The sequence below is a fragment of the Salvia hispanica genome, chromosome 2 (assembly GCF_029641045.1).
Source record: "Salvia hispanica isolate PSC_SH4W2 chromosome 2, Shi_PSC_v1, whole genome shotgun sequence".
In the NCBI taxonomy this organism is placed as follows: Eukaryota; Viridiplantae; Streptophyta; class Magnoliopsida; order Lamiales; family Lamiaceae; genus Salvia; species Salvia hispanica.
The window spans coordinates 5,996,664-6,024,270 of record NC_142693.1 but is presented as its reverse complement, the minus strand read 5'-3'; the positions used below and the strand labels follow the sequence as shown (position 1 = coordinate 6,024,270).

Genomic DNA, 27,607 nt, shown 5'->3' with positions numbered 1-27,607 from the left:
TTTTCGTTTATAAAATGTTTAAGAACGTAAACATGTGGGAATAGAAGAGGTTGAATAGAGGGGAGCTTCAGCATCCATTGATTTCATAAAATAAATATAATCTACAATTTAAAATATAAAGGAAAATTTATTTTTTTGCCCTTTTCAAAAACTTGTCTAACTACATTACTAAAAAATAAAAGATCAATTATACACATTATGGAGTTTTAATTACCAATTTTCAATTACATTCAAATAATTTATTAAATTAACTAATATAAAAAATAATTAAACGAGTGGGTTCTAGTCAACATCTAAGACCACCTTAAAACTTTTTTCACCAAATGCCTCATAAAGAAGAGTGTGTTTTTAATCAGAAGACCAAAAAAGTCTTTTGTGTATATATTAAATACAGTTATTTATATATACTTAAATGAATTAAGAATTTAAAATAAGTGTGGCAATGCATTACTTAAAGCGGAATTCAATACGCGCATACAGAGACGTACTTCTCCTAACTCTTTTGTCCCTGTTGCTAATATTCTTAAGCTAATATTCTTAACGTTCAACTAGACATATGTTTATTTATTAAAAGTAAATCATTACATACACCCATGGTAGACCATCGCCAAAATTTTTATTTCTTTATAAAAATTTACAAAAATTTATTGTCTAAAATTAGATTTGGCCGGAGAAGAGATGCAAGATGTATCAAAGGCAAAAGAGTCCAAATTTAGAATGGGATAAAGTTTTCTTTTTAAAACATCTCTTTCAATGGAGCAGGTAGATTATGACAGCCGCAAACTAAGAAGCCGTCTTTACAAGAATAAATAATCCGCAAAAATAGACTTATTTAATTATTTATTGCACCTTGAGATTAGACACACTTTGATTAAGACTAATGAGGCTTAAATTAATCCACATACTGATTTATCCCTTCATTCATTTTTCTTTATTTTTTTTGGTGGATATTGTTTTGTTACTTATCATGACTATACATAACTCACGAGAGGTGATGTTAACTTGAGAAGTGTATTTGGCATTAACTTGTGGATATTTTATTTGACCTTCATTGTTAAATCACTAAAAATAAAATACTAAATAAAGATAAGAGTCGATGACTCGATGTGATAATGCAACTTGCATGTTTTCTTGATTCATTGCACTAGTTTGTTTGCCTAAAAATCCCGTGAATATTTTTAACTTTAAAAAAAAAAAAAAATAACACCATAATCTAGAATTGGTAAAATGGCCAACCAATAGATACATTACACAACTACAAATCCAAAAATGAGTTGAAACGCTCAATTTTCATTCTTATTGATAAATACACTCTCCGTCCGTGAATAAGAGTTTCATTTTTCCATTTTAGTCTGTCCGCAAATAAGAGTTTTGGTTCACTTTTACTATAAATGGTAATAGGGTCTCACCTTCCACTAACTCATTCCACTCATATTTCATTTAAAACTAATATATATAAGTGGGACTCCTATTCCACTGACATTTTTCCACCCATTTTTATTAACATTTCTTAAAACTCGTGCCACCCATGAATGAGACTCCTAATGGCGGACGGAGGGAATACTTAGTAGAATAATTCATGTGGGTCCAATGTTTCTAGAGATGGTTCTGGAAAATCATAATCCTTTTATATTTATTTTATTTAATCTTTTCCTTTTCTTCTCAAGCAAGGGCAAAAAAATAAGGGAAGAAATTTGGAATGGGAATGCTCAATATTGCAAGTAGGTATTATTACCCTTTCAAATTTCAGTACAAGACTGAAGAGGTGCATCACTTCTTGTCTTGTCCCTTTGTCACCACTTGTCTATTCAATTATCCAATTTTAGTCATTTAGTAACACAAGGCTAACCTTTACATGTACTACCCTACAATTTCATGGTTTTGAGGGGTGTGGCAAAGATTTTAATCAAAAGATACTCCTTAGATATCATTTTCTATTCTCAGACACAACTTTTTAATGATGAGAGAAATGGACGGCCACTATCCATAGTTCAATGGATACATTACTCCATCTATCACACTATAAGTAACACATTTTTTTTGAGAAGGGAATTTAAGAAAATATTGTTTAATTAGTTAAATGTAAAAAGAATAAAGTACTACAAATCAAGAGAAGTAAATAGGTTGTTTTTTTGCTACCAAAAATGAGTCTTTTATAGAGAAGTACTCCCTCCGTCCCGGATAATTCGGGTCACTTTGACCAGACACGGGTTTTAAGAATTGCAATGGAAAGTGGGTTGAAAAAGTTAGTGGAATGTGGGTCCTACCTTTATACATTAGTTTTATAATAAAATGTTAGTAGGAATGAGTTAGTGGAATATGGGATCCACTACCAAAAATGATAAAAGTGAAGTGGGACAAATTATGTGGGACGGACCGAAATGGAAAACTGGGACGAATTATCTGGGACGGAGGGAGTAAACCACAAATAACAAATCAAATATGAGATGCAACAAGATTTGTATTGGATATAATCATAAAATCTCATTCCTATGCAATAAGAACAGTAAACTACATGTGGCAAGTTTAGATGTAACATTAAAGAGCTCAGCATAAAAGATTTTTTGTGGTATTCTACAACTCATAAATCTTGATGTTATAACCACTTTTCACTGATTCACAATTTCACATAGTACATAAAAAAGCAATATTTGTAAAACAATACACAAGATCAAGATGCTGTGTGTTTGTTCAAGAGCAAATATCAGAAAGGAAGTGATTACAAACTCTACTTTTGCACAATTTATTGCAAAGGGGGCCTAAAAGAATGAAGAAAAAAAACTGAGAAAAAATGTAAGATCAAAAATAAAAAACCAAACAAACAGAAATGAAAAAGGAACATGCATATACTAGAGATATAAAACAAAGCGAAAAATACGTCGAATCCCCAAAAATTTCGATAGGCTGCTCCCATATAAATTTGTCCTGCTGATTAAGCAGCGTACACGCGCAAAGGACTACATGAGGAAGTATTTAGATAATTCTCACCAAAAAAAAGAAAAAAGGAAAAAGATAAAAAGATAAAAGCTTACATGCTCTCTGAATTTAAACAACAATTGCATGATGGGAATGCATGAAATGCTTCTCCATCAACTAGGCAATTTTGGTTACACCAATAGCTGCTGTGATTTTTACCTGGTTTGTGTTACAAGTACAACCCATCCGTCATCTGTATGCCTCAGCAGCCCAGATGAGAAAAGCATTTGCTGGAACAAGAATTTAAGAGCTCAGTAGCATGTTGTCGGAACTCGATTATCAAGGCTTGTGCATCTTGAAGCCAAAAACTCTAGGGACGTAGTTCTGTGTTGGCTTCTGAGGCTTGAGGTGTCCGTACGTCATCAAGAACAGATGGGGGAATGTGGTTCCGAAATATGCCCCATCAATATCTGTTGAAGTCAGGGAAATCATTCCAAAAGCGAAGCACACAGAACAACATGTAAAGACAATCAATACCGACTCCCATTTACTTATTTGTAGCATGCATCGCAAAGCGAGGTTCTAATTTCCTGGTGAGTGCTCCGAATAGGCCAGAAAAGATTTCAAATCTTCCAAACAATACATAAACTCTCTCTCCAAAATAAGAGGGTGCTGGATACTGCTTTTTACCTTTTAGTTTATTACTCTTTCTTGGAGTTGGGTCTCATTTCTCGATTAAGCAACTCATAAGGGGCATTCCTACCCAGATTCACTAGCAACCATATAACATGGAGATAATGTTACACTTAAAGCTAGTAGACCATGTGCAAGTTTTCAATAATTTAATTCTTAGCAAAGCACCTGATCATCGGGAGAAAGGGGAATATCTAAAGCTCCTGTTATAGAATAAGAAGTGAATTGCGTGGTAGTAGTTTGTGACACTAAACTTGTCTCTAACTCTTAACCCCTAATAACAAGTCTAGAACTCACATGAATATGTGAAGTTGGAATGAAAGAAGCAGCAGGCTCATGCAAATGAACCAGGGGGTCAAGTGCAAAATTAAATGTATAAAGCAATAAAAGTACAAAGTAAGGATACTGCCTTGGTATTTGGATCGAGGGTAGTAAATGTCATCACATTTTGGACAGTAAATCTTCACAGTACTTGAGCGTGGGATGTCTGATTGTCCAACTGGAAGGCATGGCTGTCCACAGCAGTAGACTCTTGGGCATCTTCCAAAATCATAGTTTTTATACTTCTCTAACTGTAATAAGTTCCAGTTAATTGAGTCAAATGACATAACTAATTATAAAAGTGGCGGTCAACACAAATGAGGAATCAAATGATGTTACCATTGCAGCCATTCCCTTGCTTGTCAAGATGTAACGGACATGAATAAGGCCATACAGCATTTCCGCAGCTGATTCAACTAACTCATTCTGTTCCTCGGTAAACATATCACCTAGATGTGCCCATCATGGAAAAAACGCTGTCAGAAATGGATATCCAGCTCGAAGCAGAAAAAAGTGGAAAGAGAAATTTAAAGCTAGACAAAGGAAGAGAAAAAACAAAGATATCATGATCGGACTCCAAACAATGGTCCAAATTTGAGCTATGCGAACATGAAACTTCAAGAGCATTTTACACTTTGCTATCTCAACTCGTTGAAGACATAAACACTAAACACATACTAGCACATTTTGGAACTATCAAAAGCAAATATATACAGTTCTAAATTTATCACACCATTCAATGCCAATCACAAAAACCTACTATTAGATTTCCAGAGGAAGGGATCAAATAATGAAATTCCAGTGAAAACTTTCATCAGTAGTGGCAATCGTAATAAACATTTTGTCACTGGGAAAAAATTAGATAAAATGTCAAAGTTTTACTATACAACGGATGAATTGTCCGATATCCAAAATGTGGTGGAAATTCAACTAGACACCTAATGAGAAAAATAACTTCAAGAAGTTACAACTTGCTGAAGAAAAACTCCATCTGTCATTAACTTCATAGACTTTATAGCATACTCTGGAATGATTAAAGCGTTCAAGCATCACAGAGTCCAAGCCAGGTTGAGATGTAAATAAGGAAATGTTAGGAGTACTATTCTAGAAAGAAATTCTATGAAGCTCAAGACCAATTATTGAAAGAGAATAAAGCTCAATAAACACAACTAACATCTACTAATAAATGATAAGAAGCTCACCATGAGATGACTCTACATCCAGTATTAGATCAAGTGCATAATCATAATATGGGACTTGATTGCTCAATCCACATAGATTGAAATCATCTTGGATATATTCATCATCGACTTCACAAAAAAACTCATTTCCACGCAAGTTGCAAAACCATGAAACCCAAGATGTATCTTCCCCATCAGAACCACTGACATCAGACTCTTCACTGTCTGTTTCAGATTCCTCTGAAAAATGAACAAATATTTCAATCTCAAGTTTGTATATAACAAAAGTATGCCTGCAAATGTTATTAGAAAAAGATAAAGAATGTACATACACAAATGTGCAGACATATTTACTGTAATACATGCCACTGAAAGAACATAAAATCAAGAATGGAAATTCATAATTGTTTACATGCCCAATGTGCAGTGTAAGCTATATGCTTTACATGAGGGGATAGAAGTGTGGTCTCTTTTACATCAATCAGAGCAATATTTTAAGTCATAAAACAATGAAGCCAGCATCCAATTATCATAACTCAAAGGTTTAGCATGGCTAACATCGTACTAGATATGTATACAACTTTTTTTCAAATTGTTACTCTACTGATCATAATCACCATCCTCCTAAAAGTATAACTCATCATCATCATCATCATCATCATTCTAAGTATTGCACTCACCACCTATCATCCAACTCTCTAAACTAATACCTATAGCATTTTTAATTTCAATACGAAAGGACTTCATCATCCAGTGTAATCATAACAAAACCACCACCATCCTTTTAATACAGCAATAACGAAAAAAAAAATAATCTTGCAATATCTATGTGCCTGAACTTGCAAAAGCAGCAGCCCACTCTCTGCATTGATGTTTGACAAGTCCCTTTTCCATCATTTTAAACAGCATAGGAATGTGAACATATTTTCAAACAAACATTCAATATACGGATCAAAAGCTGAAACTTTTATGCCTTAGCTCATCATAAGGAGCTAACAGTAGCACCTCAAACAGATCTGCCAAACAGCTGAAATTGGTTAATCCGAGCTTTTCCCCTTTCAATGGAGAGCTCTACGATTCACAAAGCTACTAAACTTATCTCCAGTGCCAATCAATCATTAAAAACAATAACAAAAAGTTGAACTACAATACATGGCAATTAAACACCGCACACAAATACAAATACAAATGCTAAAAGCAACCCAAATTTCACGATACTAAATTAAACACGAACTGATCAAAAATAAAAACAAGGCACCTTCGGAGAGCTTGTTCTTGCTGGCGGTGAGGGCGGAGGAAGAACGGCTGTCCCTGAGATCAACGTGCTTCCCGGCAGCGGCGGAGGTGGAGGGCACCGAGACAGCTGAGCCCTTGTTTCTGGATGTGGAAGGCGACGATTTCTCCAAATGTTTGTCGAGCGCATCGTTGATTCGCTTCCGATCCAACATCTCGCCGGCCTTGGACGAGCCACCGCCCCCTCGATCTCTGTACATGTTCATATCAAAACTGGAAAAATCGAATCCCCCAAAATTATCAACTTTCCAAAGGGTATCTGAGCAAATGGAAAAAAGGCGAAAATTTGTTAGATTTGTACAGTCGCGTGTGGGGAAACGACGGGAGCTAGGGTTTCATTCAATTTCGATTGCATAAAGAGAAAATGGGTCTTCTCATTTCTTTTGCTTTCTAATCCATTTCTTTAATTTTTTCATTTGTTTTCCTAATGTGTTAATCCATTTAAATAATACTAAAAAATATGGAGTATATTCTTTTAAAGGTTATTTACAAGAGAAATGTTATGTTACATATTTCGTTTAAGTTTCATTCTCGTTTAGACCATATTATGTTTGGATTTTATTTTCATTTTTACTATTGAGATTTTAAAAGTTACTAGTAATATTATAAATATCATAAAAAATCAAAATTAGATTAGTCCATTTTCTTATTAACTTTAAAAAAAAAAACTAAAGGAATAAATTGAGTTTTGATTTTTATTTATAAAATTAATGATGCCCTGTTAAAGTTATTAAATTAAATGACTAAAATGAAAAACTAATCACGACATAGCTTAAAGTACTGTGACCTAACATTTCTTTCATTTAAAATGATAATTTTGGTCACGGGACAAAAAATATACTCTACTCCTATTTAAGTACAATTCATATGCTATGAACAGATACATGCTCATTTCACATGTCTGTCACTCCTATTTGTCCTATGATTTGTTATTACAAGTATTTTACATATATTTCCATGCTGTGACCATACATTGGTTTCATATTCTACTTTATAGGTAGTGCATAATTGTTTTGTTATTTGTTAATATAGATAGCTGTAGAGATCAAATTATTCGGGATTAACTAATTACCGAGATCTCTTTAATTATATTGTAAGTCGGGATGGTCAGTCTCTCCAGAACACAGACCAAATACAAGAACGTTACCCGCTTCACCTGCACGCTAAGTAGATGTGTAAGTAACACAAGAAATCAGATTCTCGCAGATTTGAATAGGAAACCAAAAGTGAAACAAAGTCAGAAGACGTAAGATGTGGCTTAGGTTGCACACGCAACTTCTCAAGGCCAAAGATCTCCTCTATCTTCACCAACAAGTTACAAGGGAACACAACGAGACCAATCGAACCCCAAACCTTAGGGATCCACCAATTGCTACTTCGCATCGACTATCTTCAACAGGACACCGATCAATACACCTCACAACCACTGTCAAGGCTGTCAAGGCCTCAAGAAGTCACAGATCTCTCAACACACAATAAAACACTTACAAATCTACATTGGATGGATAGATCAGAACATTAACCGTTCGCTCTCCACCAGATCCCACCACATCAACACAGAGGTTGAAGAATCTCACTCAGAACTCGCATAAAACATAGGAGTGACCGGAGAAGATGATTGGAGTTGATTTCAGAAGAGAGAAGGAGAGAATTATAGAGAGAAGACAGAGAGAGTATCCGAAGAGAGAGAGAGAGAGAGAGAGAGAGAGTATCAGTTGAATGAATGCATGAGAAGGGAGGTGAAACACTTAACTCAACAACAAACACAACCTTGGATCCAACGGCCAACATTCATCGTCCTCGTGGAGTGCCATATGGCAGCAATCGGACGATCCATGATAAGTAACGGGCCTCACAAAAGTTGGGCCAGCTATAAAGATATGGGCCTCTCAAATAATTTAGCCCTAACGAATAGACCCAATACCAATTTGGTCCTGCATTCTGCCGCTTCAACACTTTTTAGCTCCTGCACACTCAAATTCACCATTTTTTCGCACATTATCAATCTGGTTAGTGTATAATATCACCCAAAACCAATAAATGAACGAGCCTTATCAATATATATATTAAAATATTTAATTTTACATGTAATGTCTATTCAACTTTTACGACACACTAAATGGTAATTGTTTTCAACAAGTCGCTATGTCTTGAAATCGCCGAAGAATAGCCTTATTTCCAATTTTTTTGAAAATTCCCCTCTCAATATATACCACCATGATATCATTCATCCATTCGTCTCTCATTCTATTGTGCAAATATGTCTTAATAAGTTTCATGAAAGAAAATACTCTGTCGACAAAAGTTGTTGCAACCGGGAGGATCAGTGTCAACTCAATCAAACGGTACTCTTGAGGTAGAAACCAACATCTTTGCTAAATTTTCCAAATCTTCAATGTTGGAGAACTCAACTTATCATTGATATAAGTTTTAAGTTGATATGGAAGAAACATACATTCAATAAGATGAGAAGTTAGCCGGATAAAGTTCTGCAAGACGAACCAACTTGTCCACATTGAAGCTAGCAAATGAGTTTTTTGAACTAAGGCAATTCATGCAAGTAAGCAATTTTGTATTCATTTCCGGGAAACGATTCTCCGTCTCTTGAGTAAGTAAATCAAGAACCTAACAATACAAAAAATTGACTTAAGTATTTAATTGATAAATGATAATTAATTGTAATCATAATTGAGAAATAAAATGTGAAGCTTACTTGACAGTAAATCTCCACTTTGTAATGATGATAATTAGTAACGCGTCCATCCCGCTTCATACGCACACGATGATTGATGACATCATTCATACTAATGACGTCATTGGAATTAGTCACATAAAACTCTTCAACATGTCCCAAGAATTCATTCCATCCATTCTCTCTCAAATTTCGCAAATTCCTTTTGGTTGTATCAATCAAAGATGTAGCTTGAACGATATTTTGATCCCCAAGTTGTAGAATTGTTGACAAATCATTCGTTGTCCCAAGCAACTCTATCATCAAGTGTAGAATAAAAACAAAGTTATAACTCACCATCCCCATGCCCAATGTTTTTGATATACCTCTATTACCAGGATAATCTTCAAGCACTTCAATTATCGACGACCACTTGCTTTTTAAACGAAGCAAAGTAGTGAAGTGTGACCCCCATTGAGTGTCGCCTGGTCACTTTAAACTCGTCTCTTGATTTAAACCCCTTCCACTTTTAATTTCTCCACTTTCTATACCTTCGACAAGTTTTTCATGCTCAAGCTGCCGTAGCTTGTCCTTTCTGTTACAAGATGATCCACATGTGTTGACAATCAGAGTGACAATGGTAAAAAAATCACTTACAACACCATGTGTTTTTGTAAAATTTACCACCACTAATTGAAGCTAATGGGCAAAAAAATGAACGTACTTGACAAATGGATTTTCATTCAATATAAGTGATTTCAAACCATTGTACTCACCCAGCATATTTGATGCACCATCATAACCTTGACCTCTTAATCGTGATAAAGATAAACCATGCTTAGCAAATACTAAGTCAACCCCTTCCTTCAAAGATTTTGCTGTGGTATCGATGACATGAACCAAGGCCAAGAATCTTTCTACAATCTCTCCATCATTGTTAACATACCTCAGAACCAAAGCCATTTGTTCTTTTATCGATGCATCGCGCGCTTCATCAACCAAAAGAGAGAAATTACGATTTTTAATATCTTCCAAAATAACTTTTGTAGTTTCAGCAGCACAACAATTTGTCAATTCCTTTTGGATTAAAGGACTAACCGTCTGATTATTGCGAACGCTGCTACCTCAAGTTTTTGCTTACGCAACCAATCAAGTATCTCTAGAAAGTTTCCCCTATTTTCAGACTTCAATGATTCATCATGTCCCCGAAAAGTCAACCCTTGTTTCAATAATATTCGAATCACATTTAAAGAAGCAGTCAAACGAATCTGATAATTGACTTTGTCTTCCTTATCAAATTTCATCAAATTATATTCAACACTTTGTCTTTGATTTTTAAATCCTTCAAAAAGTATTCTGGTCTGATCATGTGTGCTATTAACTGAGCCCTCATGTTCTCTAAAAATAGCAAGAGCCTTTTCTTCCAATTTTTTCACCTTGTGCTCAAAAATACATCATCGCCAAACCGATTGTCATTAATAGGCCTAAAAAGATAACACTAAAAAACAAAATGTTGCATCTTTCTCCAGACTATACTCCAACCAAGCATGTCTTTCAAATCATTTACATTGGAAATTCCTTTTATCCTTACCAAATGAGCTTTTCTTAAAGACGTGACATTTTGGTTGGAAAGGTTCCTTCGAGATGTATTCTTTTCGAATGTGGTCCCTATCTTGGACTTCATACTTAATAATAGGTCTCCGCTTTCCCGGGTCACGATCTATGTTTTCCGCACTAGATTCAACACTTGCAACATTAATTCTCTCTTGGTTCATGATCGGATTCGGAGTTGTTGAAACACTTGTAGTTGTTGAATCGTATGAAACACTTGTAGTTGTTGAATCGTTCCTTGGTCTTTTGGAAAAATACCAATGCGTAGCTACAATCAATAAGAATAAGATTTCTTAGTGTTATATAATATATATTCATACAAAAGATACGAGCATACTATTTGCACAAATCAGAATATAAATAAATTTTCCTGGTTCTTGTTTCCTACTACAATCTGTAGTCTGTACACAAATTAAATTTAAAAGCATTGAGGCAAAAAAATATTACATAGAAACATGAGACTACTACTACAGAGTTTAATTACATTTTAGGCAAATAAAACATTAAACATGAGAATTGAAAATTGAGCCTTGAAATCAGAGAAATGAGATGAGCTGCTGCACTAAGCCACTGCCACTAAGCCCTAAATTGCATACCAAGTCTATATACATCGCTCGTTGACCATCAATTGATTCAATTCTTACCTGAAATCTTGAATCACGAAAGGCACGGCTGAACGGAACCGCTCAAGAACTCTAGCAGCGGTGACAAGCTGCCGTGCGTTGTCTGAAAATCTCAGGGTGAGAAAATTTGGGCTAATTGAGTAAGGGCTTAGGGCTAAGGCTGATATTATTACTATTTAGTTTATTAAGTTAAATGGCCCAAAAGAAAAAGGTAGCCCAAAATGTAAAATAAATAGCCCAAATTTCTTCTTCTTCTTCTTCTTCTTCTTCTTCTTCTTCTTCTTCTTCTTCTTCTTCTTCTTCTTCTTCAGGATTTACAGCCGAGGCAGAGTCAGGGCTCGCTCAGCGGCGTTGGGGAGGAAATCGGTCGGAGCACGGCGGTATAAGGGTGATTTGAGGTCTGGTGCTGGGCACGCGGGGGCTTGGCACTGTGTGGTTCCGCCACTGGACACGTGATCTTATGTGGAGGATGGTTGTAATAAGGCAGAGAGAAAAATGTAATAGTTGAATATTTTAATGAAGAGACAGAAGAGAGAGGGTTGTTTCCTGAAATAAAAGGTGGACATTTTGATTGAGATAAACAAAAAAAAAAGGAAATATAACGATCTTGAATGGGATAGAGTGTCTATCTTTAGGTTAACATTGTTCAATTTATTTGGGTTTACATTGTTCAATTTCTTTGGTATGGGATGGGTAGAAATAAAACATGAGATGATTTAGTGGTGTTGGGCTCACATAATTCAAACTCCAGGCAAATATTTAGTGAAGAAATAAGCCATGATTTCACATTTGGGCAAATTTGTTTTAAGTAATTATTTTTATGTTCATTATGAGCTGACTAAAATGTCTAACAAATTTGGGGGAAACGAAATGAGAGGGGTACAAATGGAATAGATGGGTTCGAGAATAGTTACAAATACCACCAGATTCGGATGAATTCATTTAAGGGTGTGTTTGATAGGCTTACAGTGTTGGCGGCCCGCATACATAAGAATCAGACTTTGACCAAGAAAATGCAAATAATATGCCCAATATCTTACGTTTGATAGGTCTATGTTATAGCCCATTTTTTTGTCTGCCATTTGATACACAGACCATACTCCTACAAATTCAGACTGGTTTTGACATTTTTGCCCTCGATTTGAATTTTATTTACGACCCCTGTCCCTGCTGAAACCCTAAATTCGAAGATGTATTTATCGGATCATCCAAAAACATTTGTTCTCCCGCCCACCTTTTCCCGCCCCAGCAATAGAGGTGTTCTATTATCTACGAGCCCCCTTCTCATAGTTGAGCATCTCAGTTGAAGAAGAAGATTTCCAAGTAAGCCATTAATCAGTAATTGACTGCTTTATATTTTGTAGAGGGTTTGATTATGCTTACAATTAGTATCTTTTTTGACATAAACCGAATCGTATTATCGGCATTATGGTCTACGAGAACTCAATAGTTTAATAGTTTGTTTCTGATGTTGAAGATATGTGTTGCTCGTTTCTGATGTTGAAGCTATGTGTTGCTCCACATTTATAAAAATCTATTGTAAGTAGCATCGACAACAAAAAGTTTTCGACATTAACTTTTCGCATGTGTTTCCATTATTTAAATTCATATTTGGGGCCAATATTGTTGTTTTCTTGGATTATTAGCTTCGATATGCAATTAGATTGGTGCTTTTTAACCTCATTGTCATTTTACATATAGGCTTCAAAAAATGTTTGTCTGTGTGTTTATTCTTTTCAGTTTCTTGAACCATGACCGACAACTACCACCCAATGAACTCCGTCGAGATGAACATAGGTTCGCAAGGTCAGTAAACTTAACATCGTTGGAAGTATTTTATGGTAAATACATTCATTTATGTGTTCAACAGATTTGTTGTAAATAATACACATTCTCAACCTCAGGCAGCAGTGGCCTAGGGCGTGGTCCAAGGCCCCGGGTTGATCGCACGAGAAGAAGTTGTACTGCTCGCGAAGAAGAAATACTTATGTCCATTCTGAAGGATCTTGTCGCACATGGCTGGAAATGTGACAATGGGTTTCGCGGGGGATATCTGCAGAGGATTGAAGAGGCTCTGAGTCGGGAGTTCCCAAGATGCGGGTTGAGGGTTGCTCCTCATATGAATTCAAAGCTTGGTCAGTGGAAGAAGAGTTACTCGTCTTTGAGTGCGATACTTGGATGAAGTGGTGTGGGTTTAAACTTGAATAGAGATTTCAAAATTGATTGTGACGACGACCAATGGGAGCAGATTGTTAAGGTTGGATCAGCTCAAACTATGTACAGTTCATCAATTGCTATTGAATTTGTGTTTTTTATTGTTGGTAATTGCTTTTTTACATGAGAATATAACTACATGGTCGATTGTTTTATGTTTTTTCTGTACAGCGTGATCCCAATGCACGCGGTATGCGACAACGGGCATGGCCTCTGTGGGATGATTGGAAGGTGTTGTTTGGAAAAGATCGGGCTGTTGGGACTGTTGCAAAAGACACATTCGATGCACACGCCAATTATGCTGTGCGAACACAATCCTATCAGCAAGATGTCCAGCTGGAATCCCCTGTTGATGCTGGTGACTATTCAACAGCCAACCCGAGCCCTCAACAGAGACCGGTTGCCACCCCGGATGAAAGCACCGGCCAGAGCATAGGTGATTCACTACAAACCAAAAAATCTGGATAAAAAAGGAAGGCCTCCAACCCCCAGTGGGTTTGATTGAGATGCTTAGACGAATGCAAGATGACACCAATGACCGGCTTGACAAACTGACCAATCAGATTGGGTTTGAGTTCGATATTAGCGAAGCACGCAAGGAAGTTATCGACATTCTGAGTGGTATACCGGAGCTGACGCTTGTGCAGCAAATTGATGCCTCCGAGATCATCATCAATAAGGTGGAGCGTGTTGAGTTGTTCATGCGTCTTTATGAGGCATCGCGTCTTACATACGTGATGCGTATGCTGGAGAAGCACAACCACTTTTGAATGCAACATATCCGTGTTTTGCGCATCGTGTAGAAGTGATCTACATCTTGCTTCAGTGCTTTTATATATTATTATCGCCAAACTCTATTATCTAGACGATTAGTTTTGACGCACTATTGTTGTTGTATATTTTTGGGCAAACTCTCGGCCTTAGTAGGTAAAGACCCCTTAATTATTTCTTTAGGTAATGGTCATGATATTTGGGGGCCTCTGTTATGGAAATGCATTCTGATGTATAATTTCTGAGTCTTAAATTCAGTTCACAATGCAAAACCATAGGATGCAGGGATGGATATAGCTAAGGCCAAGCCACCGCTGGGATTAGCCGATGCGATCCTCCAAGAATTATCTATGATGTTTTTGTGCTTCTTTTTTACTGAAACGGAGGGATACAGAGCGCAGAGAGGGTAGTGGACGAGGGGTATAATCTAAGAAATTAAACAAATCGATTGGGGATTCTACAATTCGCAGGAATAGGCTGTTCCAGTTCGGCAACAAATCGGTTGGGGATTTTCTGCAAAACAAATGAATAATCTAAGAAATTAAACAAATATTAGAGTGATAATCACATTTTACATGCAACTATGATCAAATACCAAACAATTTATGCTATCCACAGGGAAATAAAGTATGCAGAAATATGGCGCCATGTAAAGGGATTGTGATGGAAATGGAGGAAAATATAGAGGTTTGGCTATAATCTTCGAAAAATGGTAGCTAAGAGCACAGCTCGTTCTATTCGCTTCAATTTATAGCCACAGTCGGATTGGATACGTATGTATATTTATTAGGCTTCCAAGTGTTGTCATTCGTTGAAGTGGGGTTGGTTTGCTCAACCAACTTCATTAAAAACTCACCAGATGTATATTGAAAGATATATGTCTGTGATACAAAAGGAATATAAAATGTTGGAGGTAAAATGTTGGAGGTAGTGGTTGACAAGATATTAAACTAACATAATTTTTAAATTAATAACGTGAGATTGCATGCCAAGTGCATCTACATCTCACCCATCATGTTCTTAATACAATCAAGCTGCTACGATACAAAAGGAAATTATCTCCATCTTTGATAACGATGAAGCACTACTAGGGATACTACTAATGCATGTGACAACAAGGGTACTCCAGATAGATGTCAATTATTCATGTTCTTCCACCAGCCACCTAGGCTTGAGGAGGCACAAGAACTACCGCACGGGGATGCATTTGGCATCGGAGGGCGGCGTTGAATTTTCCGTGGGCGTGGCGGTGGTGGCATAGTATGCCTTTCATTGGATGACTCGCGAGTTCCATGGCTTTGATCATCATCGAAGAGTTCACGACGTGATTTCAGCTCATTGGGCCAAACAGGTGAAAGGACTGTATCCGGGGTCGCCCCGACCTCTGATCGGGATTGGTTGCAACCAATGGGATAGTGGTGTCTGAGATTACTATGACCTCGTTCTCCTGTACTTGCATCTCCTCCTTCGGCCCAAACATGATGCATAATTGGTAGTAGGCTGGCTCGGATTGGCAATAGTAGGCTCCAGCTAGTTTGTGTTTCTACACACCAATGAAAAATATTAGAACTTCCATATGAAAGCAAGAAATGGATGGGGAGGAATTGATTGTTGACATTACCTTCAGAATAGTCATCCAAGTGTCATCGGTGGCCACACCGATGTTGTTTGGCTCGTCCCACCTTACACCGTCCTCCTTCACCAAAGCCTTGAATGACAAATATCGACTCTCTAGGAACTGCAGTCGGTATAGAGCTTCCCACGGCATGGTCACCCCGAGATCGTAGGCCATATCGGCAGCGGCAATGTCGAAGAAGGGCTACAGAACGACAGTACCGGTCATGTCATGTTCATGCTTCAAGCGAATGATGCTTTCGAGTAAGCTTTCATCGAGTGCATGAGTCCAATTGGATTTGTAGAGAAAGGATTTTTGTGGTGGGATATTTAGAGCCATTGCCTCTTGCTTTTGAAATGGGTTGTCTTGTTGGACGTTATTACTTGGATGCATTCATTATATAGACAAATGCATTGACACTACTATATTGCAACACATGAAATGGATATTAAATAGGTCATTAATGTGAAATTGACTAATTACAAAGGAGATCTTGTCCGATTGAAACGATGTGGATATGGTGTTACATCTTGGCTGATAAATCACTTCAGCCACAGCTACCATAGGTTCACCCATGCCATATTCAATGCTTCAATAAAATAGGTGCAGGAAAAAGCGCATCAAATTCAAGCTCGAATTGTATCTTTGTGTGGCTTTTCTCCATTAATATTTTCATGTATGGTACATTCCACAGATATTTCAATGGTGTGTGTATCATGCCAACTGTAAGTGACAATCCCCTCAACTACATGCAATAAATGATCAAATTTTAAGTCTTGTACGTATCAATTTTATTTCACCACGTTTTTCTCCTTATTTTCTATGCTTGAGTTTTCCATTTGTGAGGGATTTTGAGGAGTTAATTGTGTATTGACTGTTAATTAAAGCTAGAGATGCAATTACGTTTCTTATTGCCGTCGCTTCTGCAGGCCCTGTATCTGCAATGACAGAGTAATTTTTGTAATTTTTGTTATAAAATTTTAAAATATTTGTAGTATTGTTAAATTGATTATAATGAATACCTGTCACATGATTTAATAAAATTTGTTTAAATTTTTGTAGATTTCAACGTTATTTTTACATTGTTAAGTTTCACTATTGTTATTCTTTTAGTACCGTAACATAAATGAATTTTACTCCATCCGTTCTATGTTAATAGAGTCATTTTTCTATTTTACTAAGTTCCAAGTTCATTGAGTCATTTTTTATTTTTGGCAAAATGTAATTCTTCATTTTACTTTTTTCTCTCTTCATCCGTCTTACTTTATTATCTCTTACTTTTTTTCAATAAAATAAGAGTTGAATGTGAGGTATATTTTTAAAATTAGTAGTAATACTTAAAGGCAAAAAAATAATAAATAAATTGATTAATACAATATATTAGTAACGAGTCATCTTAGTTGCGACAAAGTAGAATGAAAAGTGGATCATCTTCAATAGGACGGAGGGAGTATTATACAAATAAAATAATAGTAAAACTTTAAATAGTATTGCTTGATTCTTAAAACGTCTTTAAAGATAGAAGAATAAATATTAATTTATTCCTAAACAAATATCAGTGACTTAAACATAATCAAATAGAAAAAACGCAATCAAGTAGGAAAAATTAAGCTAAAATCTTCTTTAATAGTACTACTCATTTTCCACCATTACGTTTGCATTGAAAATGTATGCATCTAAATACATTAGAATTAATTTAAACAATTGAAAATTTGATGCTTAAATAAAAAAAAAGAACACTATAACCGAATCTAGAAGGCGGCACCGGCCAAACTAATCAAAGTACTTTAGTTAAAACTACTGAAAAAAATCTAAATTGTCACATGACATTGTTATACTTACATACGCTGCAATACCAGATAATTTGATAAACAAACACCAAACCACAACAATTGCATAATCTGAATTCAATTACAACACGAACATAGAATTCAAATACATCTTCTTCATCAGCTTCGACATTGAATCCATTTGTAGTAGTTGTTTTATCACAAGGAGTTTGGCTTCAACCTGAAATGAAGCAAACAAGTCATATTGAAAACCAACGATCACTTGAGACAAGTACGCATACGTAGATGAAAAGATTGCACTTTAGTACCTTCGTGAAGCCACATAGCTTCAACTAGTTGATCACGTTTATTATTCCACGCCGGTGTTGCCTCAACCGTGTCGACATAAACATTTTCCTCTGGCAGCTCCTCTTGCAAACCCATGTCGATGTGATGACCATCTAACTCTAGCTCTATTGGATCCACTGCCATCTGGCCTCGTATAAAGTTGTGAAGGAGAAAGCAAGATAGGATCAGCTCCACCTGTGTGTTGATTGGGTAGTAAGACACGCTTCGCAATATACCCCATCTCATCTTCACAACGGCAAACGCACGCTCTATCACATTTCTCGCTTTAGTGTGACGCATGTTGTACATTTCTCGTGGATTCTGAGGCATCACCGCATGAGGGCCCCATTCTTTGAGATGGTAGCGGACGCCTTTGAACGGGGTAAGGAATCCTTCACTATTTGCATACCCGTTGTCGCATAAGTAATATTGGCCTAAAGCAAACAATTCGATTACATAAATGAAAGACTCTATCTTCATCAAACAATCAGATGGGAACGAGGAAACTTTTCAAAGTTTTCATTATAGTCAGAGTAGTTATTAGGCAAAACAAAGAATAAAACTACAAGTAACCATATTGCAGATGTGCAAAGCAAAAGATATCAAAATTTTAGTCAACAGCTGAAGAGCTACTAGCTAAATTGCCAAGTCCATAAAAGAATTGACTAAAATATACCTCTAATTACTGTCATCTTTATCAAAACACCAGATTTAGTTAGTTTCTAGCTGGAATTTACTAATAAAGAACTTTTAATTCAAAATATTTCACACATGCCCTAGATATGCAAAAGCTTCAAGAACCACCACAGAATTAGTACTAAATTTTATAGCAAAAAGAGCGAAACTAAGAAAGAAAATGTTGATTTCAGAAAAAAAAAAAACAGATCATCCCTCAACCAATTCAAGGAAGAAAGAAAGGTGGGTTAATTTAGCAAGGTTTCTCACCCATTCTGTGACTACGAGAGAGAGAGCATACACACATTCATGGGGTTTCTGCCAAATTCTCAGGTAGATAAACTAGCACAACATTGTCTTAAGCCAAGCAAAACATAAAACCGAATTCAGTGAAGGATAAACCCTGAGGATGCTCTAAACAATCGACTCACCTCTAGGTACTTTTAAACCATGTTCACGTGTCACTGCGTCACGTAACTCTCTAGCGTCTCCGGCAGATCCCCCCCAACCGGCTATAACGTAAACAAAACGCATGTCCCGAGTACAAACTACCATTGTATTTGTTGCAATCTGGCCCTTCCTACTCCGGAAGCGTGGTTTATCTTCGCTATCAACTAATACGTTGATATATGTCCCATCCAATGCTCCTAAGCAACCCTACAAAATCTCAGCAACCACAAACAAAAGATCAAACAAGATTTACAATTCTTATAGAGGGCACAAAAACAAGCTGGACAACAAAATATGTGCATAACAATGTCAGAATGAATATCTCACCGGAAACCACTTCCACCTCGCGTCCTGGCAGTGCTCATCAACTGGTACCGACTTCGCCAACAATAGTTCATGCAACATAATCACAGCTTTGAGCACAACATGGACATACTGTGATACAGTCTGCGCGGAACGCCAAAATTCAAATCGAACCACGCGATTTTTCTTGTGATGGGCAAGTACTGACAACTTGTTCTTCGACCATAATTTATTTTCCATCTACTAAGCCACCCCGTTCACGTAGTAGTATACATAGTCGGCCAAAGCAATTCCTATCCATTCGAAGACTGTCAATACATTCCTGGTCATTTAGCCCCAAAAGTCGATTGAGGCGATGCACCTGTGCGGGAATGCGTTCTGTATGAGAAAACCTACGCCTAACCCTTCGACCACCCAAATCTTCGTCTCCATCTCCTAGTAGACCATATGCTAGAAGGCAGCAAGTAATCCTTAATCGATGTACACGAATAATGTCTAAAATCAACAGAACGAGAGCTTCATTGGACAAATCCCCATTGGCCATTGTTCCAGAACCTATTGAAATCTCCTGTTGAAATTTTACCTCAGAAATTAGACGGACATTCACACCAAAACACAACACCAACCAAATCAATCCCCCTGAGTGTATGATATAATAATGCGGAAAACTAGTATAATCGATTAGACATTGGCAACAAACTCGAAATTAAAACCGAACCACAAAATGAATACAACATAGAAGTGGGTATTATGTTACACAACAAATTATGAAATTGTAGCTATATTTTCGGTATCAACAAAAATACAAGTCCACCCGGACCAAGAAGGTTACGAAAACCGACAATTACACACAGATTACACAATGAAACTAAGCCCAAACTTAATGACCTAATCGCATTTCAATAATACCTCAACGATGTAGCAATAAACACATCGCCCAATGCGCATAAAAAATAAATGGCGAAGATGACACTCACCGAATGATGATTGTGGAAGGGCAGATGAAGAGGAATCTGTTGATTCAAAGATTGGGCACACCGAGATTCGTCGACGGGAGATATTGATAAACAATTGTGGAAAAAATTGCCGCTTGCCTCTCAAATTTTGGAGGATGCCCTAAAATTTTGAACTGTATGGAGGGTAATTTAGACAATGAAGATCAATTTCCTGACACATACTCCAATGCAGAAAATAAACGCTGAAGAAAAAGCGGAAAAAGTTTCTGTATTCTTCGCGTATATTTTCTTGGGCCTGTCATATTTTCAAGGGCCACAAAGAACGAAAAACAATGCTATCAAACGTGGGTGTTGACCAGAAAATGGTCAGTTATCCTGGTATTCACGCCTATCAAACACACCCTAAGCATATTCCTACACTGAACAGTGTGGGCCAATATTGACTCTACGGCTGCCAATAATTATATCTTGTACACTGAAATACCAATAAATGCCCATAAATATTACCTCAAATCTTTAGGGTTTAGGTGAACATATCCTAAAATTATATCAAAACACTTCAGATTATGATTTATTAAATTGAAATACAAATCATTTTATATTTATCAAAATGTGAAAATGGAAAAAAAGAAAAATAAAAGTTCAAAAAGAAAAAGTATGGAAAAAACTTACTACATAAGAGACCAAGAGCAAATTGATGACGAACGAAATAAGAAAATTAAAAATAATAACCTAACCAATTTTATTAATATTAGGTTAGTTATTGAGTAGTGGGCTTAGCCCATATTAAGAATATTTTTTATTGTTTAGTTAAAGTACAAAAGGCATGAACAAATTAGGACTCTTTTCCCATCTTCAGAGCTTTTGTGCTATGTAAGTTTGATACACCAACACTCTCGTGTAGATTACAAATTCGAATTCAAACTCATTAGACAGATCATGATCCATCAAAAAGTAAAAGTTTTGTGTTATAGCAAAGAGTGTCGACCCCATAGGTGGGGCCATTTGTGTTCTACATGGGCAGATGCTATACAAAAGTTGAAACATATAATTATTAAATTATAATCTAAAACACACCAATATAAGAATGGAATAACATTTTTCACGACTTTTGACTACAAAAAATACTAAAGGTTGATGGTATAATAGAATAATAATTCATATACATTTACTAAGAACATGCAATTATTTTGTTAAGAGGTTACTATGAGAATTGAGAATAGATTATTTATTATGGAGTATAAAAATTACTCCTATCCACGTATTAATGCTGGTTTGAGGATGTCATCATGTATAGGGAATTGCATATATTTTCGAATATTATTCGGAAACTGAAATTGCACGAATTTAAAAATTCCCCAAATATGCAAGTTTTAGTGGTTCTAAAGTATAAGAGATACTAATTGTTATTTATATTATAATTTTTTTATTAATTTATAATCAATTTTATTACTTTTGAAACTCAAATATATAAAATCATTATAATAAAACTTATACGACAAAATAAATGTGGTTTTGTCATCATATCATATTTATTTTGCTACATTAATTAATTTTAATAATTGTTGAATAATTGCAAAAAAAGTTTCCGCTATTTCAAATATAGTTTCAAAAGTTATAAATACACCATCAAGAAAGTTATTGAGCATTAAGATTTAGATCAAAATTTTGTCCAATCCAATCCGATATATAAAAATCTGAATTTTTTGAAAAATAAATCTAATCCGATTTGCATTGTCCAACAATCAGAATCTGGTAGTCCCATATGCGAACTATTAAATTCAATATAATCCAAAAAAAAAAAAAAAAATCCAAAAATCGCATATAATAAAATAAAAAATTCAATATTATAAATCCGAAAATTTAAAATCCAATAACAAAATCCGAAAATCTAATGTTACCAAATAGGTCCACTTGTCAAATAATGATACGACAAGTAAATCTGATAGTAATCGCAGCATGTATACGAATACAGAGGATTCCCCCCTCCGTATAAATAATCACGTATCAGAAATTAGATTTTCTGAATGCTCAATCTGATTGCTAGGGTTTCTCTTCTCTCGCTTTGTGCATACGCTTCATACAACTACCTTTTAATCTCAATTGATCCGATTAATTTTTATTTCCGCTTCTCGATTTCCGTATTTTAGCGATCAATTTGTCGCGATTCTGATCGGAGAAAGGATGCCACCGAGAACGACGAAGAAAACTCCGCCGGGGCCGGGGAGCAAGAGAGCTCTGCGGGGTCGGGCGGCTGCTGCTGCTGCGGCGGCGGAGAATGCGAAGGCACAGGCTCTGCCTGAGGAGCCAAACGTGAAATTGGAGAAGATTGAGTTGCTGGAGGAAGGAAGGGAGACGGAGCTGGAGGAGAAAGTTGCGCTAGAGGCCGTAGAGGCTTCTGTAACGAGTAAGCCCTTTGGAATTTTGTTTTTATTGTGTTTTTTTTTTGTGATTTTACACGTTTTATAGGTTTGAAAAGGTGTTATGAGTTTGTTTCCTTTGATTTTCTAGCATTTTAGTGTTAAATTGTAGTGCAATTATGCTAACATTTGGATAGATATTAAGCAAAGCATAAAGATTAGACCTTTCTGGTAGAGTGTGTAAGAATTTGATTAGTTATTGTATATTTGGATGAAGGGAGGGTGAACATGTAGATGCAGGTTATGGTTACTTATATGGTGGGTCATGAAGTATTTCACATTCCTCCATAAGAATTTGCAGTATTGCCGGATTGCTTTGCTTCACCTATCTCTTAAATCTGGATAGATAAATGTATCCAGTACTTGTGATCGCAGCGTATTAAATACTTACATCTCTGAGTAGGGTTTGCAACTTTTGATGCAACTCATTTGTATTATTACTCGAAATAACTCACAGGCAAAAGAAAAATTGGAGGTTGCACGGAGAAACTGAGATGCAACCCATTTCGTTGTTCCTTTTAGACTTTTAGTTTGTGCCATCCTTTCTATCAGATTCGTCCTTCTGGCAATTTTTACAAAGTAAAATCAGTTAATAGTCAGTTCCTATGTACGATATTAATAATTTCCACCATATGGACCTAATCAGTATAAGTTTAACTTAAAGAATTTTATGCACTTTTGTACCAAAAGCTAAATGCTATGCTCCTTTTTTGATCTCTCAGCTCCATACTCTTGCTCTGGAAAGAAAGCAGTGGCTGAGTATAGTTCTGTGACAGCTGATATTTTAGGTGTTGTTTATTTCTACATCTACGGACTGAAGAGCAGTATAAGGATAAAAACATTAGATATGGACTATTAAATCCGAAAGCTCTCTATGATATAGTATTAGTGAATCAAGGTTCTTGCATTTTTATATGCGACATATGTATAAGGAGGATTATTGTGCTGATGATTACCATAAGATATCTTCTATGGTTCTAACATTACTAACTATTATGGCTGGGGCATAATATATGCATCATTTTTGGTTCAAATTAGTTGACTTTCCTTTGGATGATGCGACTTTCCTGTTTTATCCGGCAGAGGATGAAGATCCTAAAGAGTCCATAGATGAGTATGAGAAAGATGAGCGGTTAGACTTGGAGGATAATGATCCTGAATATGAACCTGAAGAGTACAGTGGTGTAGATTATGATGAAAAGGAAAATGAGCCAGATCCTCATGAAGATTTAGGTGAAGTGGGGAAAGATCCTGAAGAATTGGATGTTGGTGAAGAGGAGGGTGATCTGGTTGAGGAGGAAATGGATAGTATTCATGAAGAACTTGAACATGAGGAGGATGACGAGCATGTTGGGCCAGAGCAAACTGACATGGGTTATGCTGCTGAGGAAGAAGAACATCACGAAGTATTCAAAGAGAGACGTAAGCGGAAGGAATTTGAAATATTTGTCGGTGGATTGGATAAGGATGCTACTGAGGCTGATCTTAGGAAAGTTTTCAGTGAAGTTGGTGAGGTCACTGAAGTCAGACTTATGATGAATCCACAAACAAAGAAGAATAAAGGTTTTGCATTCTTGCGTTTTGCAACAGTGGAACAAGCAAGACTGGCTTGTGCTAGTCTAAAAAATCCAGTGGTACTTATACTAACATGGATGCTAAAACTAGTTGTTTTTCTCTATAATGTTGCACGCATGTAATTGACAACCCGAATTCCAGGTTTGTGGCAAGCAGTGTGGTGTGACACCAAGCCAAGACAGTGATACCCTGTTTTTAGGTAACATATGCAGGACATGGACAAAGGAAGCTGTAAGTAAACTGGTCACTTTTGATCAGCTGTTAAATTTTGATTGAGGTAGTTTCTTAATTAATCCTGACTGCTATGTAACTTGCTTCCAGTTGAAAGAAAAGTTAAAGTATTATGGCCTTGAGAGTGTTGAGGATTTGACGCTGGTTGAAGATAGTAACAGTGTAGGAATGAATCGGGGTTTTGCCTTCTTAGAGTTCTCCTCAAGGTCTGACGCAATGGATGCTTATAAGCGTCTTCAGAAGAGGGATGTTTCGTTTGGAGTGGATAGGGCAGCTAAGGTTTCCTTTGCAGATTCCTTCATTGACCCTGGTGATGAGATCATGGCCCAGGTACATAACCTGACTAGTTTGGTTCTTCATTCAAAGGATTGGTCTAATGCTGTCATTTACCACTGGAAGTGTGGCTTAAGTATGGGTTATAGCTGTACTCCAAGCAGCTTGGATACCTTATGGTGTTTAGCTCAACGTTCATTTCATACAAATCTGCTTCTTTTCCAACTTCTGTTTGATAAATCATAGATGTACTGTTGAGTTGTGAACGAATGCATATGATGAACATTTGAATTTCAATTTATATATAAGGTTTATGTTTTCAGTTATTTTTATTATTTTGCTAAATTAGATTTCTTATATTCTAATGACATTAACACATCTGATTTTAGGTTAAGACTGTGTTTGTGGATGGTCTCTCTGCTTCTTGGGATGAGGACCATGTTAAAGAACTTCTCAAAAAATATGGGGAGATTGAGAAAGTTGAACTTGCCCGTAATATGCCATCTGCCAGGAGAAAGGATTTTGGGTTCGTTACATTTGATAGCCATGATGCAGCAGTAACTTGTGCTAAAAACATCAACAACGAGGAATTGGGTGAAGGCACAAGCAAGGTGCTTCTCAAATCATGATATTGCATTTATTTCCTGTTTTGTGCTGTTAAGCTGTGCTAAATAGCATTTTCTGTCAGGCCAAAGTCAGGGCTAGATTGTCGAGACCACTTCAGAGAGGCAAAGGAAAACATGTTTCCAGAGGAGATTTTCGACCTGCGCGTGGGTCTGTCCGAAGTGCTAGGAGCCCTTGGAGCCGCCCATTACCACGTTCTATCCCTGCTCGTGCCCCTAGAATTCCTCCCCGTCCAGTTGTGGACCGTAGTTACAGAAGGCCTGTTGCCATGAGAGAGAGGAGACCAGTTATGGCTGTTCCTCAAAGGGCTAGGCCTGTTGCTCCCTTGCCGAGGTCCTATGATAGGAGGCCACCTGGTATGCTGTGCACTTTAACTTGTTAGGTGATTTAATGTTTTGGCAGTGTCCTAACTCCTAACTGTCTTGTGTATACAGTTCCATCATACCCCAAGAGTGGTCTGAAGAGGGATTACGGTCATAGGGAGGAGCTTAGCTCCAGAAGTAGGGCTGCTGTTATAGATTATAACTCTAGAGCAACTTCAGATAGACGTGCTCCTTATAGAGATGATTATCCTCCTCGTCCATCCGGCTACCTTGATATGCCTAGAGGTGGTGCAGCACGATCTACAGGAAGAAGACCTTATGTTGATGATGGGTATAATGAAAGATATGAAAGGCCACCTCCGTCATACCACGAGGGGCGTGGGCGTGAGTATGATTCCATGTCAGGGTCCAAACGCCCGTACGCTGCAGTGGTATTTTCTGGACCGTCTTCTCTATGATGTTATGTTTGGTTAACTTTTCTCATACTCTGTTTGATATCTGATGCTGTCATTGACTATTGATTTGTCCTTGGAAGGATGACGTCCCTCCCCGGTATACTGAGGCTGGAATGCGCCACTCTCGTGCTCGTTTGGACTATGATCTTGACAGCAGTGCTTCCCGCTACACTGATGCTTACAGTGACAGGTATGCTTTGGTTACAGTATTTGATTCTTCAGTGGTTTCTTTTCTTAAAATCGCTTGTTTTAATGTCCCTTCATTTGTGGATGGCAGGCTTGGAAGGTCAAATATGGGATATGGGGGAAGTCGAAGCTCTATGTCTAGTCAAGATTCCCATGGGCTTTACAGTAGTCGTCAGGGTATGGGTTATAGTGGAGGTGTGCATTCATGGTTTAGTACAAAGAGACATTTTCTATTATTTCTGTAAAGCTATAGTTCTGAATGGTTAAACGAATATAGTATTTACGCTTTTCTCCTTGCAGGACCTTATGGTGGTAGTGATGTTGGTCGGATGTACTCATCAAACTTTGGTGGTGATTACATGTCACGAGGAAGTGATGTATGTTTTCAAGTGTCAAGTCTAATTGTGTGATTGTTTGACATTCTCTGTGATGTACTAATTGTGAAGTGTGCTTGTGTATATATATATTGTAGGTTGGTGGCAGCTCTTACTCATCCGTCTATCCCGGACGCAGCATAGGTGGTAGCAGCTACATGGGGAGTAGTGGGTCTGGGTCATACTATTAAGGTATGCATCCATGTTGTCTTGTCAGTAACATTCATGCATATTGATATCTTTTGTACCATGCTATCTTGCTGATAAATTAGATTGTTCTGGTAAGGCTGTATAAAGTTTTGATATTCATAATGATACATGAAGCATCATCTTGCCTAAGTTTGCACTCGAGAGAATTGGAGCAATGTGATCACCTTTAACTTGTGTATGACAGTGAAGAAATGGGAATATGCAGCTGTAGGATGTGGATGGTGTGAAGTTTGAAATCAGTCCTCACCATCAAGTTGAAGCATTATTTGGAAATGGAAAAAGGCTTCATGGTACATTGTTAGAGCAATTAGGTGCTTAAAGACCTGGTTTGGGTTTGTGTGATCATGTTTATTGTATCTAATGCTGTAAGGATTCAGAACTATAATAGAGACATCTTCAGCATGTCTTATTTATAATAATGTGTTTTCCAACTCGCTCTTTTTTATTATTACTATTATTGAGTAGTAGAATGTAAATACTAGTGGCCTTTGTCCAAGGTAGTTTATTGCTGAATTACTATAATTTA

At 36.7% G+C, this 27,607-nt stretch overlaps 3 protein-coding genes across 5 annotated transcripts; 1 reads left to right on the top strand and 2 right to left on the bottom strand.

Moving 5' to 3' along the window:
• Window positions 1–2,875: 2,875 nt before the first annotated feature.
• On the bottom strand, window positions 2,876–6,814 carry LOC125201357 (casein kinase II subunit beta-1-like). 2 transcript variants are annotated; one of them, XM_048099433.2, is made up of 5 exons: window positions 6,370–6,814; window positions 5,133–5,351; window positions 4,270–4,379; window positions 4,019–4,181; window positions 2,876–3,386 (listed from the first exon to the last, which is right to left on the bottom strand). In XM_048099433.2, exons 1-5 carry the CDS (start codon window positions 6,608–6,610, stop codon window positions 3,256–3,258), a joined length of 864 nt encoding a protein of 287 aa, XP_047955390.1. In that variant the 5' UTR covers window positions 6,611–6,814; the 3' UTR covers window positions 2,876–3,255. The 2 variants fall into 2 exon arrangements, with proteins under 2 accessions (XP_047955390.1, XP_088922088.1); XM_089065962.1 differs by having other exon boundaries at window positions 4,016–4,181; window positions 6,370–6,813.
• Window positions 6,815–8,861: 2,047 nt separating this feature from the next.
• Window positions 8,862–10,038, bottom strand: LOC148931478 (uncharacterized). The gene is made up of 4 exons (XM_089064797.1): window positions 9,800–10,038; window positions 9,627–9,670; window positions 9,433–9,488; window positions 8,862–9,029 (listed from the first exon to the last, which is right to left on the bottom strand). The coding sequence occupies exons 1-4, from the start codon at window positions 10,036–10,038 to the stop codon at window positions 8,862–8,864; spliced, it is 507 nt and encodes a 168-aa protein (XP_088920923.1).
• A 12,396-nt stretch (window positions 10,039–22,434) lies between these two features.
• LOC125214179 (uncharacterized) lies at window positions 22,435–27,512 on the top strand. Of its 2 annotated transcripts, none has more exons than XM_048115095.2 (12): window positions 22,435–22,817; window positions 23,914–24,464; window positions 24,547–24,636; window positions 24,727–24,966; window positions 25,299–25,520; window positions 25,598–25,889; window positions 25,968–26,287; window positions 26,392–26,501; window positions 26,589–26,674; window positions 26,798–26,874; window positions 26,970–27,063; window positions 27,266–27,512. In XM_048115095.2, the coding sequence occupies exons 1-11, from the start codon at window positions 22,595–22,597 to the stop codon at window positions 27,060–27,062; spliced, it is 2,304 nt and encodes a 767-aa protein (XP_047971052.1). In that variant the 5' UTR covers window positions 22,435–22,594; the 3' UTR covers window position 27,063; window positions 27,266–27,512. The 2 variants fall into 2 exon arrangements, with proteins under 2 accessions (XP_047971052.1, XP_047971043.1); XM_048115086.2 differs by having other exon boundaries at window positions 26,589–26,692.
• The last annotated feature ends 95 nt before the right edge of the window (window positions 27,513–27,607 follow it).

Coding starts and splice junctions, on each gene's coding strand:
- LOC148931478 (XM_089064797.1), bottom strand. CDS start 10,038: ATGGCTTTGGTTCTGAGGTATGTTAACAATGATGGAGAGATTGTAGAA. Junction 9,671..9,799: donor AATGAAAATCCATTTGTCAA/GTACGTTCATTT, acceptor ATCTTGTAACAG/AAAGGACAAGCTACGGCAGC. Junction 9,030..9,432: donor AAACATTGGGCATGGGGATG/GTGAGTTATAAC, acceptor TTGTATTGTTAG/GTTCTTGATTTACTTACTCA.
- LOC125214179 (XM_048115086.2), top strand. CDS start 22,595: ATGCCACCGAGAACGACGAAGAAAACTCCGCCGGGGCCGGGGAGCAAG. Junction 24,465..24,546: donor CTAGTCTAAAAAATCCAGTG/GTACTTATACTA, acceptor CCCGAATTCCAG/GTTTGTGGCAAGCAGTGTGG. Junction 26,288..26,391: donor AACGCCCGTACGCTGCAGTG/GTATTTTCTGGA, acceptor TGTCCTTGGAAG/GATGACGTCCCTCCCCGGTA.
- LOC125201357 (XM_089065962.1), bottom strand. CDS start 6,610: ATGAACATGTACAGAGATCGAGGGGGCGGTGGCTCGTCCAAGGCCGGC. Junction 5,352..6,369: donor CAAGAACAAGCTCTCCGAAG/GTGCCTTGTTTT, acceptor TTCATTTTTCAG/AGGAATCTGAAACAGACAGT. Junction 4,182..4,269: donor GCAAGGGAATGGCTGCAATG/GTAACATCATTT, acceptor AACTTATTACAG/TTAGAGAAGTATAAAAACTA.